The sequence below is a fragment of the Coloeus monedula genome, assembly GCF_965178545.1.
Source record: "Coloeus monedula genome assembly, chromosome: Z".
Classification (NCBI taxonomy): domain Eukaryota; kingdom Metazoa; phylum Chordata; class Aves; order Passeriformes; family Corvidae; genus Coloeus; species Coloeus monedula.
This window is the reverse complement of record NC_138822.1, coordinates 18,101,012-18,113,938: the sequence shown is the minus strand read 5'-3', so window position 1 is coordinate 18,113,938 and position 12,927 is coordinate 18,101,012. Positions and strand designations below refer to the sequence as shown.

The 12,927-nt window shown below is 41.4% G+C and overlaps 1 protein-coding gene across 1 annotated transcript in view; it reads left to right on the top strand.

Moving 5' to 3' along the window:
* Positions 1–7,727, top strand: part of APBA1 (amyloid beta precursor protein binding family A member 1) — a gene marked incomplete at its 3' end in the record, with an annotated part of 88,771 nt that extends 81,044 nt beyond the window's left edge. The window contains exons 11-13 of the mRNA XM_082301180.1: positions 5,390–5,509; positions 6,161–6,301; positions 7,656–7,727. Of these exons, the coding sequence (XP_082157306.1) occupies positions 5,390–5,509; positions 6,161–6,301; positions 7,656–7,727 (333 nt within the window). The remainder of the gene's footprint in view (positions 1–5,389; positions 5,510–6,160; positions 6,302–7,655) is intronic.
* Between the last annotated feature and the right edge of the window lie 5,200 nt (positions 7,728–12,927).

Genomic DNA, 12,927 nt, shown 5'->3' with positions numbered 1-12,927 from the left:
TTCCATTTACAAGTTAAATTTAAGTAAATTTAAGTAAAAAAAGTACAAAGTAAATTCTTCTTTTTTTCTTCATGGATTATCTCTTAATACTTGAACAAAAATTTTTATTGTAAAGACTTCCCATTCAGGCTTCCCAAAATGTTAATACTGTGTTCTGTTAATTAATAGACGCATGAGTCAAGTCACTGAACCAGTCACTTTAGATTCAGTGAGTAGAAATGATAGCCTGTGTGACATACTGAAAATATGACAGGAACAGTCTTACATCTGTAAAGAAAGGAAGAAGAAAAAATCGTATTAAATATCTTTGTGCCAGCATCATCTAAACAAAACTCCCTGCAAATTTAGGCTCTTTGTGATTATTTCCTATCCCACATAATTTTTATTTCTAGAACTGTGATAAGTTATACTGCTCTTATTCAGATGGAGTTTTTGTTGTGCTCACCAGTACTTTCTCAGTACAGAACCAACCAGCTTTGCTGTTTCCGGCTTCTGCAGACCTTTCTCTTCTTCTCTGATACTTACCACAGTTTCCACATGAACTGCCAGCCTTTTTTCTTTTTGTCTTTCCAAAGAGAAGATAATCTGTATGTTTGCAGATCTGCATAACCTCACATCTGCAGTTATTCATATAGCACTTCTGGAAACAAGTATATATATATATGAGTGATCTAAGTGCAGATCATTAAATGTGGTAGAAATATTCCAGATTTCAGATTTCCTTAGCGTGCTGGAAAGACTCTTATTAAAAGATGATAATGTTGTGTGGATAAACATATGTCACAAGCACTTCAAACAAGATAACTCAATATTATGGATGTAATCTCTGCTCCTAATTTGCCATAAACCTTTTGAAAACTGACAGAGCTTGGAAGAAGCTAATCCCTAATAGGATTATGCTACTTGCATCTTTTGCAGAAGTGTCTGGTGCTGGCTACTATCAGAAGCACACTCAGGAACTAGACAAACAAAGGTCGTCAAAATACACTTTTTGTTGTTGTTGTTTCTGACCAGTTTATGTTACCAGTGTGCATACTACTGAAGATTAGCTATTTATGAAATATATGCACTTTCTGTAAAATTAAAAGAATTTTTGTTAGGGACCACATTACTTTTTTTCCCCAAGGAATACGTATTACTAATTTGCACATTCATCAGGGAAATAAGAGCATGATGATACCAAGTCTGTTCAGGGCATGTACCCTGGGTGAATTCAGATGACTAAAGTTAGACACCTAAATTCCTCACAGAAATGGGCATCCCCAGTACTCTGCATGACTCCTACCCTTCAGGAGTAGAACATTGAGGCAAAAGCCCCTTAGACTTTTCATCGTACCCACAGCGTAGTTCAGGTTGATAAATCCCTGTCCTCTACAGTGTGTGTTGCTGTTGAGACCTGCCTACAGAAAGCGCATGATCCTTGAGCATGTGAGATGCACTGCTAATTCCTCACCAGAGTAGAGGAGTCCGTAGTCATGGAAGAGGTGGACCTTCTTTCTCCTGAGAGTTGGAGTACAGGCAGTTGCCACAGCCATGAGCTTTGTCATTTTGTGTTCAGACTCCCATTCATTCTCTTGGAGCCACCTCGGAGAATGAGCCAAGCTGAGGTCAGCGCTGTGTGGAAGTGAGGGCAGCTGTTTGCACCCAAAGTTGATTGCGTCCAATTTAAGGCACTGACAAGAAAACACACTTCCAGGTAGTTCATCCTGCCAGGATGCCAGTTTAGTACTCAAGTCACTGCTGAATCTGGAGCTCAGCTCAACAGAATCGGCAGCAATAAACTGTATGTAGAGACTTCAGTGCATTATCTTAGCTATAGTAGGAATTATTTTCCAGAATTAATCATTGTGTCAGTGTCTGACACCTTGATTGCAGTGGGACCTAGATTTCAACTGTACATATAAAAGAAACTAAGAAGCAGATACTGAAATTGGCAGGTGTTTAATTAAGGGAGCTGGAAGTTGCTGTATTTTTTAGAAAGTGTTTCATTGATGTGGATTTTATTTTTGTATGGACTTACGGCTAATACTTTGTGTGAATGAGGCATTTCAAAAATCTGTCTTAACAATCTCCAAGAGCCCTGAATACCTGAAGTTGTACAAGGGGTCATATTGCATTTATTTGCGGTTTACTACATTTTTGTTTTCACGGAGCCGTATGAACACAATCTCTGAGTCTGGCAGTCATGCCTGTAGCTAGTCTCGATCAACACATTGGTTCAAAGTAGAGCAGGTTTCTTAGGGCTGTGCCCACTAGGATTTACATAACTCCCAAGACTGGACAGTCCACAGCCTCTTCGGGCAATATACCAACCTGACAGTAACAACAAATTTTTCTCCTTCAGCTTTGTTCTGGTAGCAAGCAGTTTATGGTGAGTGTGATATAACTCATCTAGACAAGAGGAAGAGTACTTGGAATGTATCAAGCTCTGTCTTGGGGTAGATGATGAGATGATGAGCTTACAGGATAGGATAAAAGGGCATAATAGGATAAAAGGTAATGGTGACACCTGTGGGTGTGTGCTACAGGATGCCTGATCAAGAGGTGGATGAGGCCTTCTACAGGCAGCTTGAAGCAGCCTCAAAGTCACAGGCCCTGGTTCTTGTGGGGGACTTTAACTACCCTGACATCTGGAGGACCTACACAGCAAAGCACAAGCAATCCATGAGGCTCCTGGAAAGCACTGATGACAACTTCCAGTCCCAGATGGTGGAGGATCCCACAGGGAATGGGTGTGCTACTTGACCTCATCCTAACAAACAGGAAAGGCAGAGGTGTGAAGATTGGGGCCAGCCTGTGAGCAAGTAAGATTGCAGCCATGGGCTTCAGGAGAGCTAATTTTAGCCTCTTTAGCGATCTTGACAGAATCCCATGGGAAGAGGTCCTGCAGGGAAGGTTGATACTCAAGGATTACTTCCTCCAGGCTCAAGAACAATGCATCCCAATGAGCAAGAAGTCAGACAAAGGGGTCAAGAGACCTGCATGGATGAATGAAGAACTCCTGTCATTACTAAAGCATAAGCAGGAAATATGCAGAAGAGGGAAGCAGGGTCAGGCTTCTTGGAATTAATATACGGAAGTTGTCAGAGTAAGGAGAGATGAGACAAGGAAGGCCAAGGCTCATTTGGAATTAAATCTGACCAAGTATGTCAAGGAAAACAAGATGGGCTTCTTCAGATACATCAATAAGAAAAGGAAAACAAAGGATAATGTGGACCTTTTACTAAATGGAGGGGGCACCCTGGTAACAGAGGACACAGATGAGGCAGAGTTACTGAGCATTGCCTTTGGATTGGTGTTCCCTGTCAAGACCAGTCCTCAGGAATCTCTGATCAGGGAGATCAGGGTAAAGGAATGTTGGAAGGAGTATCTTCCCTTGATCCAAGAGGATAGGGTTAGAGAACACCTAGGTAAACTCAAAATCCACGTGTCCATGGGCCCTGATACAATGCATCTATAAGTGCTGAGAGAGCTGGCAGACACCACTGTAAAGGTCCTGGCCATCATCTTCGAAAGGTCATGGCAATCTGGGGATGTGCCTGAGGACTGGAGAAAGCAAATGTCACCCTGGTCTTCAAAAAGGGCAAGAAAGAGAACCAGAGAACTACTGTCCAGTCAGCCTCACCTCAATCCCTGGAAAGGTGATGGAACACCTCATTCTGGAGGCAGTCTCTATCCACATGAATGACAGTAAGGTGATCAGCAGTAGTCAACATGGATTCACTAAAGGTAAATCATGCTTGACTATACTCATTGTTTTCTACCATAGAACAACCACCTGGATGGATGAGGAGAAGAGCAGTGGATGTTGTCTAACTCGACTTTTGCAAGGTTTTCCACACTGTCTCTCACAACATCCTCATAGACAAACTCAGGGAGTGTGGACTGGGTTAGTGGGCAGTGAGGTGGATTGAGAACTGGTGAATGGCAGATCCCAGAAGGTCATAATCAGTGGCACAGGATCAGGTTGGAGGCCTGTAGCTAGCAGTGTCCCCCCAAGGTTCAATACTGGTCCCATATTTTTAACTTACTCATCAATGTCTTCAATGAAGGGGCAGATGCCTCCTCAGCAAGTTCACTGATTTCTCCAAGCTGGGAGGAGTGGCCAATACCCAAGTGCTGTGCAGCCCTTCAGAGGGACCTCAACAGGCCGGAGAGATGGGCAGAGAGGAACCTTCTGAAATTCAGCAGGGGCAAATGCAGGATCCTGCACTCGGGGAGGAACAACTCCATGCACCAGCACAGGCTGGGTGACCTATTGGAAAGCAGCTCTGTGGAGAAGGACCTGGGGATCCTGGTGGACAGCAATCTATTCATGAGCCATCAGTGTGTCCTTGTGGCCAAGAAGGCCAATGGTGTCCTGGGGTGCATTAGGAAGAACGTTGCCGGCAGCTCGAGGGAGGTGATCCTGCCCCTCTGCTCAGCCCTGGTGAGGCACATCTGGAGTGCTGTGTCCAGCTCTGGGCTCCTCAGTACAAGTGGGACATGGAGCTCCTGGAGCAGCTGCGTCCTTTGGAGCACTACGAAGATCATTTAGGGACTGGAGCATCTCCTTACGAGAAAAGAAGGCTGGGAGTTGGGCCCATTCAGCCTCAGGAAGAGACAGATGAGAGGGGCCTTATCAGTGTCTGCAGGTACCTGAAGGGAGGGTGCCAAGAGGATGGACCAGGCTCTTCTTGGTGGTGCTGAGCAATAGGACAAGAGGGAAAGGGCAGAAACTGATGCAGAGGAAGTTCCATGAGAACATAAAGGGACCATGCACTGGCACAGATTGCCCAGAGATGGTGTGGAGTCTCCCTCATGGGAAATATTCAGGAACCATCTGGACACAATCCTGTGCAATGTGCTCTGGGATGATCCTGCTTGATCAGGGAGGTTGGACCAGATGACCCAGAGTGGTTCTTTCCAACCCGACCCATCTTGTGATTCTGTGAATAATGGCAATTATGAGCGCTGCTTATACAAGGATGACACAAGCAGGACCTGCTGTTTGCTTGACAGAATTTAATATATTTCATTAGGGAAGCAACTTTTTTGTCATGATCTTAGCTACTTATTTAAAAGTCATTGACTTTTTTGATGAGCTGCACGGACCTGTTCAATATTCCTTTTATGCATGATTTCTGTTATCAAATGAAGAAACTGCCAACAGGCATCTAGTTTTCCTGAAACAACTATGCCAGCTTTTTGGCAAGAAAAATTTGATGTTTTATCATTCATTTCACTGAATATTCTGATACTTGTGTCTGGCATTCAGTGATCACATTCTGGTACAATGCCTACAAAGAGCTATTTATTCGGTTTTGTTCCCATGTCAATGTTTTAACACTTTTTTTTTTTCCTGGCTTATGTTAAATGTTTAACTCTCAATTTGGGGGGTTTTTTTCAGGGTTTGAAAAACCAGGCCCGGGTTAAACTGAACATAGTTAGATGTCCTCCAGTAACCACAGTCTTGATCAGAAGACCAGACCTCAGATATCAGTTGGGCTTCAGTGTGCAGAATGGGATTGTAAGTAGCTTCCACACTTTCTGATCAAGCTTTAACATACATGAAACTTCCTCTCCATTCGTGGCTAAGTTTCAGTGTGAGAAGAGGGAAGCTACTATTTTCTCCCTTAACAGCAAGCAGGATTTTGCATTTGTTAAGTCTAAGATACAAAAGCTGGGTTAATAAGAGTTACTCTTTGTCTTTGACTCTACTTACTTCACAACTTTAGAGTCATCCAGAGGAACAAAAAAGTTATTTCAGCTTAAAAATCCAAAAATGTGTGGAAGAGTCTGCTTTCAGCATGCATCATACATATCTTTAACAAAGCCATTGCATGATCTCAAAAGAGCCTGTTCTTGATCCTTTTTGTTGTAAGGCATCTGCCTAATGAACATCATTAAATTGAGGTTCTTCATACACTCATAAATTTCCAAACTATAAGACATGTAATGTAAAAAAAACAAACAGCCTTTTCTGAAAGTTTGTTCTGCTCTTGGAAGAGAATATCCATTAGTTACTTGTCACTAACAAATTTTGCTTTGAGTCAGCCTCTTAGAATTTGTTGCAAGTCTCTGTGTTTAAATGTTGACTCATAGCTTGCAGGCAAAAATGGGTAATCAAAAGTCTCTGTTTCTTATCCAGCCTGTGATAAACTTGTGCTTTCCCTTCCAGATCTGTAGCCTTATGAGAGGAGGCATAGCGGAGCGAGGAGGTGTGCGTGTTGGCCATCGGATCATTGAAATCAATGGGCAGAGCGTTGTAGCAACACCACATGAGAAAATTGTTCACATCCTCTCAAATGCTGTTGGTGAGGTAAGAACCAGCAATGTGTCTAGGCAGTATAGCACAGGTCATTGCTGTTACCAGTAACAACCAGTGAAAACCAGTAATGAGCAGTGTCCTTCAAGGGACTGTACTGGGACCAGTACTCTGTCATGTCTTTGTCAGTGACATAGACAGGGATCGAGTTGCACTCTCAGCGAGTTTGAAGGTGACATCAAGATCAGCAATGTTTAAGGAAAGGGATGCCATTAGAGGGATCTGAACAGGCTAGAAAAGTGGCCCATGTAACCCTTGTGAAGATCAACAAGACCAAGTGCAAGTTCCTGCATCTGGTCTGGGCAATCTCCAACATCAGTAGTGGGAATGAGAACAGCCCTGCAGAGAGGAACTTGGTGGAAGAAAAGTTGGACATGAGCCAGGAATGGGCACTTGCAGCCCAAAAAGCCAGCTGTATCCTGGGCTGCTTCAAAAACTGTGTGGCTAGCAGGGAAAGGGAGGTGATTTTCCCTTTGTATTCCGCTCTTGTGAGGCCCCACCTGGAGTGCTGTGTGTACAGTTCTAGGGTCCTCAACATAAGGCATGAACCTGCTTGAGCAGGTACAGATGGAGGCCATGAAAAGGGTCAGAGGGCTGGAGCACCTCTCCTGTGAGAAAAGGCTGAGAGAGGTTTGGTTGTTCAGGCTGGAGAAGAGAAGGCTCCAGGGAGACCTGACAGCAGCCTTTGAATGTCTAAAGAGGGCTTCTAAGAAAAATTGAGAGACTTTTACCAAGGTCTCCAGTGCAGAACAATAGGAGATGGTTTCAAAGTGAAAGAAGGTAGATTTAGATCAGGCATAGGAAGAAATCCTTCACTATAAGGTTGGTGAGCCACTGGCACAGGTTGACCAGAGTACCTGTGGATGCCTCATTCCTGGAAGTGTTCAAGGCCAGGTTGGATGGGGCTCTGAACAACCTGGTCTAGTGAAAAATGTCAATAGCTGCAACAAGGCAGTTTGGACTAGATGATCTTCAAAGGTCCCTTCCCTTTCAAACTGTTCCATAATTCTGTGTTTAGACAGAATTCTGTGTTTAGACATCTACTGGTCTGTTGCTAATTAAATCCAAAAAGCTGAAGTGAGAGCAAGCCTGCACACTGTTTCTTTCATTATTTGGCCCATAGTTCTGTGCTTTAGAAGAACCCTACCCGGAAAATATGAAGTGTTCCCAATTTTAGATGGTTCATCAATACTAAACATATTTCATAAAATCATCACCTACAATACTATAATAAGGGTATGAAAACTCTCAAGTTTTACCTTTTTTTTGCCTTGTATGCCCTTATCTGAGTCCTTCACATGAGGTATGCATGTTTAGGAACATGATTAACTTGGCTTATTTCCTCTAGATTCACATGAAGACTATGCCAGCTGCCATGTACAGACTGTTGACTGCACAAGAGCAACCAGTTTACATCTGAAGCTGACACCTCACCACCACAGTGTGCATGGAAGATGTTTTTCCTCATTAGTGCTTGTCTCTCTAGTGCTGCATTTCTGTGTCTGCAGAGACATTTCTTTCTCTCTCCCCACTTCACAGACACAAATACACTGTTGCTCTCTCCTCCATCCCATTATCCTCTCCTTCCCACAATTTTCCTGCATTTTGGTAAAGGGCAAAATATATCTATGGAACTATTTTGGCTGCATCTTTTTACAAGTGAAACTTCATACAGCTCCACATGTAAAAAAGGTAAACAACAGCAGCGTAGTTTACAGCAGTATTCACAGATGGCTCTATTTCATGCTATATAATCAATTTTATTTTTGTGGCTATAATTTTACAAACTGAGTAAATTAAATGTTGCTGAATGAAAGATGTCTTTACCAAACAGATAGAAGTATAGGGTACAAAGTGCTCTCTTGGATATCCTGCATGTCACTTTGCTTTTCTTGCCCTATTTTCCCACAGGCACTAAGCTCAGTACTAAAGGTTTGTGTCTGTGGGGAAAGTAGAATACCAAAAGGATTGGTTTTGCCCTCAGGAAAAATCACCTGCTTCTAGATACTCAGTAAATGCTGCTGTTGTAAAATGAATTGTCCAAATTCACACCTTTTAATTCCCCTCTGTCATCAGTTCTTCATGATAGTAGAACCCCAGAAAATACTCCATGAGTTCCTGAAACATATTATACTTGCATTACTAAGAAATATTACATACTAAGAAATTTGGGAGGCATTTTTTACAGCTGCCTCCCTCTCTCTGGCCCCAGGTTTCTATCTCCTGGTTTTCTTCTGCTTTGTCTTTTATAGTCCCTTCCTGATTTTAGAGGTTAAAGAAGTGGGGGGGGAGGATCTTTAAATATCCACAAGACAAACAGTGAGGGGATTTGCTGAATAGCTACACTTTTTCTAGGCTCTTAATTCTGATTTTGGTGCACATAGCCATGTGTGCCAGTGTATATAGACATTTTTTAAATTGTGCTTCCTATTTATGAAGTTTGAATATAAGAGATCTGCAGACTGTTCTAAGTAATTTTGTTCTCTGAGCCAGTTTTAACATATATTTTTGTCCAAAGACCTGTCTAATTTTATTGACTTCCTCTTTAGTTCATGATATAGGTAACTGTGGAAAGGACGAGGCAAGAATACACTTATTTATTTTGTTATATAATTTAGCTTGTGATTTTTTTTCCCATATGTATGGCACTTACAAGAGATTTGTGTGTACTATATGCACTTGTATGAAGATGATAAGCTGTAGGGATGTATGAAATCTTGTATTTGATTAGCTCTAAGTTGCATGCTAGAGACAAAAGGGGAAAAGGGGGCTGGGTTGGGTTCTTTGGTTTTTTTAAGAGGGTTAAAAATAAAAAAGCAGCAGTGGCTTTTCTTCCTAGTGAGAGAATTCTACATTCTCTGTAGTGGCTTTTTTTCAGGACTGTATACTGGTGTTTATAATGAAGTTGAAACATGCGTTTAGTCCAGGCTAGCATGTTGATTTCTTTTAAAGAAACAGTTTGTGCTGTGTTTTACTATGATGGAAAGGCTCAGTACATGAAAACAAGAGCAGACAACACACAGCCACACACCACTTCTGCTTTGCAAATGCGGTGTTGTTCATGGTCACTTGTTTCTCACTTGTTGTGACAGAAGCTGTGCAATGTAAGCGTTGCTTGCAGTCCAGTGATGATCCTAGACATTGCTACGGGGATTCATGGAAGTGGGTGTGTGCATGTGCACTTGCTGCAAACACTGCTGAGAACCACTGAGCACTCTTGTCAGAGGTCCATTTTTTGGCTTTCTAAAATTGTGTATAACCACAGCCTGATCAGAGTGAGAGAATAAACTCTATTTCTGTGGGAAGGAGATATTTAAGGGACACAATGAAGTGGCACATAAACTGTTGTAGTAAGGGGATATGTTTTAGTGTTGAAATTAATGTACAATGACTTGATTTTACTGCTTTTCTTGTTGTTATATAACTTAATCCAAGGCTCCAGAATAGCAGATTGCACAAGAGAATGGTGTTAGTATTCCAGGTTAGTACTTAACTCTGTGGCCTGACTGATGCAAGATGATAATTAATGGCTTGTGAGTATATTGTTTAACTGTAGACACCTGGTTTATGGTAATTTGAACCTTTTTTTTCTAGAACTTTCCATATATATAGTAATAAATGTAAATATGGTATATAACCATGTACAATTTAGAAGATTATATACAGTGCAGCCTTTCCATACATTGCCTGAGGAAACTTAGTGAACTCTTGAAGACACAGCCTGGTTCCTGCTTGTGTGTATGCCCTCCACTTCACTTCTTTCTGTGGTTCTGTCTAGCCCATGTGGTGAAGTCTTTAACTCACTTCACTGGGAAATGATGAAGATCTGAAAAGGCAAATATATTTAGAGAAGAAATGACTGTTTCTTTGGAAATCTTGCAGCCAGGAGTCTGAAGTTACTGTTCATCCTAAACAGGTGCTTAACATTAGGCAAATGAATGCTTGCAGGACCAGAGTTTAGCAAAAAAATCTCATTTTTCCAATTACAGTATGTGCATAAGATTTCTAAACTGAGAGGTCCATAGTGTGTGCACACTTCTGAGAACAGTCTTGTAAAGAATCCCATTTTACTCTGTAAACAGAAAGAGTTTCAGGAAAATGGAACTCAAAAGGGAAAGCTGGCTGTTCTCTAGACTGTTGCAGCAGTTTGATAGATCAGATATGGGGATTTTTAACAGATGCAAAGGAACATTCCTTCAAAGGTTTACATTCCTTCTTCAGTGACAGACCTGAATTCTTTTTCTTTCATCCTTGCTGCTTCATACAGTCTAATTAACTCTTCAGTGTTTACATTAAGGATGAAGCATCCCTTGTATTTTTTTATTTTTGAGAAGTTTCACATTTGTTTTGAATCTTGTTTGAGTCTGTTTGGATTTCCAAGTTTGCTAGCTTTCCTTCTTTTCTAAAAGAAATGTATTTCTCAAGACAGCAACATGGTTGAGATCTCTTGTACATATTTAGCGCCGTACCTAGACTATGAAGTTGTACTATTGTTCTGTAAAGAGGATGAATAGAAATTATTGTAAAGCGTTGGGAAAAGCATAGTATTGTATTTGTAACAATATTGTTCTTTGTAAACATTTAATGATCTCTATATATAAATATAAATATATATATAAATATATGTGAGCCTGGAATGTTGATATTGCACATCTACTGAATGTAATTACTCTGATGTTTTCTGCCACAGGTCTCTGGCCTCTCTAATGAAGCTGTGCTGGTTTGATCTGGGGGAGAGACAGGGGGGAGAAGAGTGGGCTTTTTGGTTTGGATGGGACAGGGTAGGGGGTTTCTGGCCAGTTATTTTGTTGTGATGTATTTACTGTGCTACATTCCTTTATTTAACAGAGCGCTAATGTCTGTAAGATTTGCAACAATAAACTACAAAACAAAAATACCTCAGACAAGGCTGCGAATTTGCTCATACTGACCTAGAGAGGCTGACTTGCCAGTGCTGAATACATAATTGGAAGGTGTCTGAAGTTCTTTTTTGCAACTTAGTCTGGAGTAATTCTGTGTTTCTGCAGGTGTGAAGCAATGCTGTTGACTTTATTTTTAAAAGAGCATTCTTTTCAGACAATACATGATACTAGTGCTCCTAAACAAAGCTAATCAAAGTGGCATCCCAGTTTTTACTGTGTGAAATGCCACTATGATTGTGACAGAAATACTGTTTCATTGACTGAATAACTTTAAATAGGATTTTTTCATAAATGGGGCTTTGATGAAATTCTTCACTTAGAGTAATTTCTGAAATCACTGTTTTCCTTCAAATGTCATCAGCATGGTTTATTATTAAAGACCTAATACCATTTGAATAAATAAAAAGTAGAATTGTAATACATCTGTCCTTAGAATTAATCCTGGAACTGCCTGTGCTAACGTTAAAAAGATTCGTATGAGAGATTATGAAGAATATGGTTGTATTTCAAAGTCAACTAAAAAAAAGTTATCGAGGGAGTGTTTCTTCTGGTGAGGCTTCATAGGATTTTCTGTGCCTCATAGGTTGTCATGAGTACTTTGAAACTACAGAAATGACATACTCAATATACACCACAGCTGATTCAGAAGCCATTTAGTGGCTCTTCTTAACATGAAGTACAAACACCGTCAACATGAGAGAATGAAGTATTTCACCTTATTTGCTTAAATGATAGACTGAAGAAATCATTAAGTCCCTGGAAAAGGGTGCAGCAGACAGGCTGAGCTTGTTTTCTATATTTCCCTGTGTGCCACCCTCCATCCTCCTGTTTCTTCTTACCATTAGCTGTACATACCAATTTCTGTGTTACAAACTTTTCTGCATTTCAGTGGATAAACATAAGCCTTTACTTTAGCAGCACAGGTAATTTCACAGATTTGCTGTATTCACAGAGGACATGTTTCTTGCCCTCACCTTCAGGGTTTTAATAGTTAGGATCCACACAGAGGACAAGCAGAAACCACCCGCCCCCACCCCCACCCCCACCCCCCCACCCCCCCCCCCCCCCCCGCACAGTTCCAGCACTCTGTAGTGCCTTGCAGGCTGAAGAAGTGATGCTGGTGACCTGTGGGGCCTGGCAGTGTCAGTGACAGGGCTGGGACTGTAATTTAAATAAATGTTCAGTACAGAAGCATATGGAGCAATCCTGACCTAAAATCATGGTATGTGAAGAGTCCATGTGATCCATGTGCCTGTTACCTGAGGAGGAGCAGGCCTGTGCTGTGCTGCTTTGTGCTGCTTCTACATCTGTACCTACAGGGATGTCCCTTAGCCACAGGATAAATTTAGATGGTTGATTATAAGAAAGGAGCCTGCAGGCAGCCCCAGTGGTACTCAAAATGGCAAATACCACCCAGCAGTACCTGTGTGTCCATGCCTTTGTCTAGAACTGCAGCAGTAAGGTCCCATGTGAACATCTCTTTTGTTTGACGGTAGAAGTGATGAATAGAGTTGTTTTCTAAGAAAATTTTTAATTAGTTCAAATTACCTAAATGGGGTAAAATGGATGGGACCTGCATAAGTTGTTGTGCCCTGCTTGATGCTGCACAATCTGGGGTTCCCAGCATCTGAAGGAACATAGAATTAGCTATACTAGCTTCTTTCTTCATAGTACCTGTTCTAATAAACAGCATTTTGA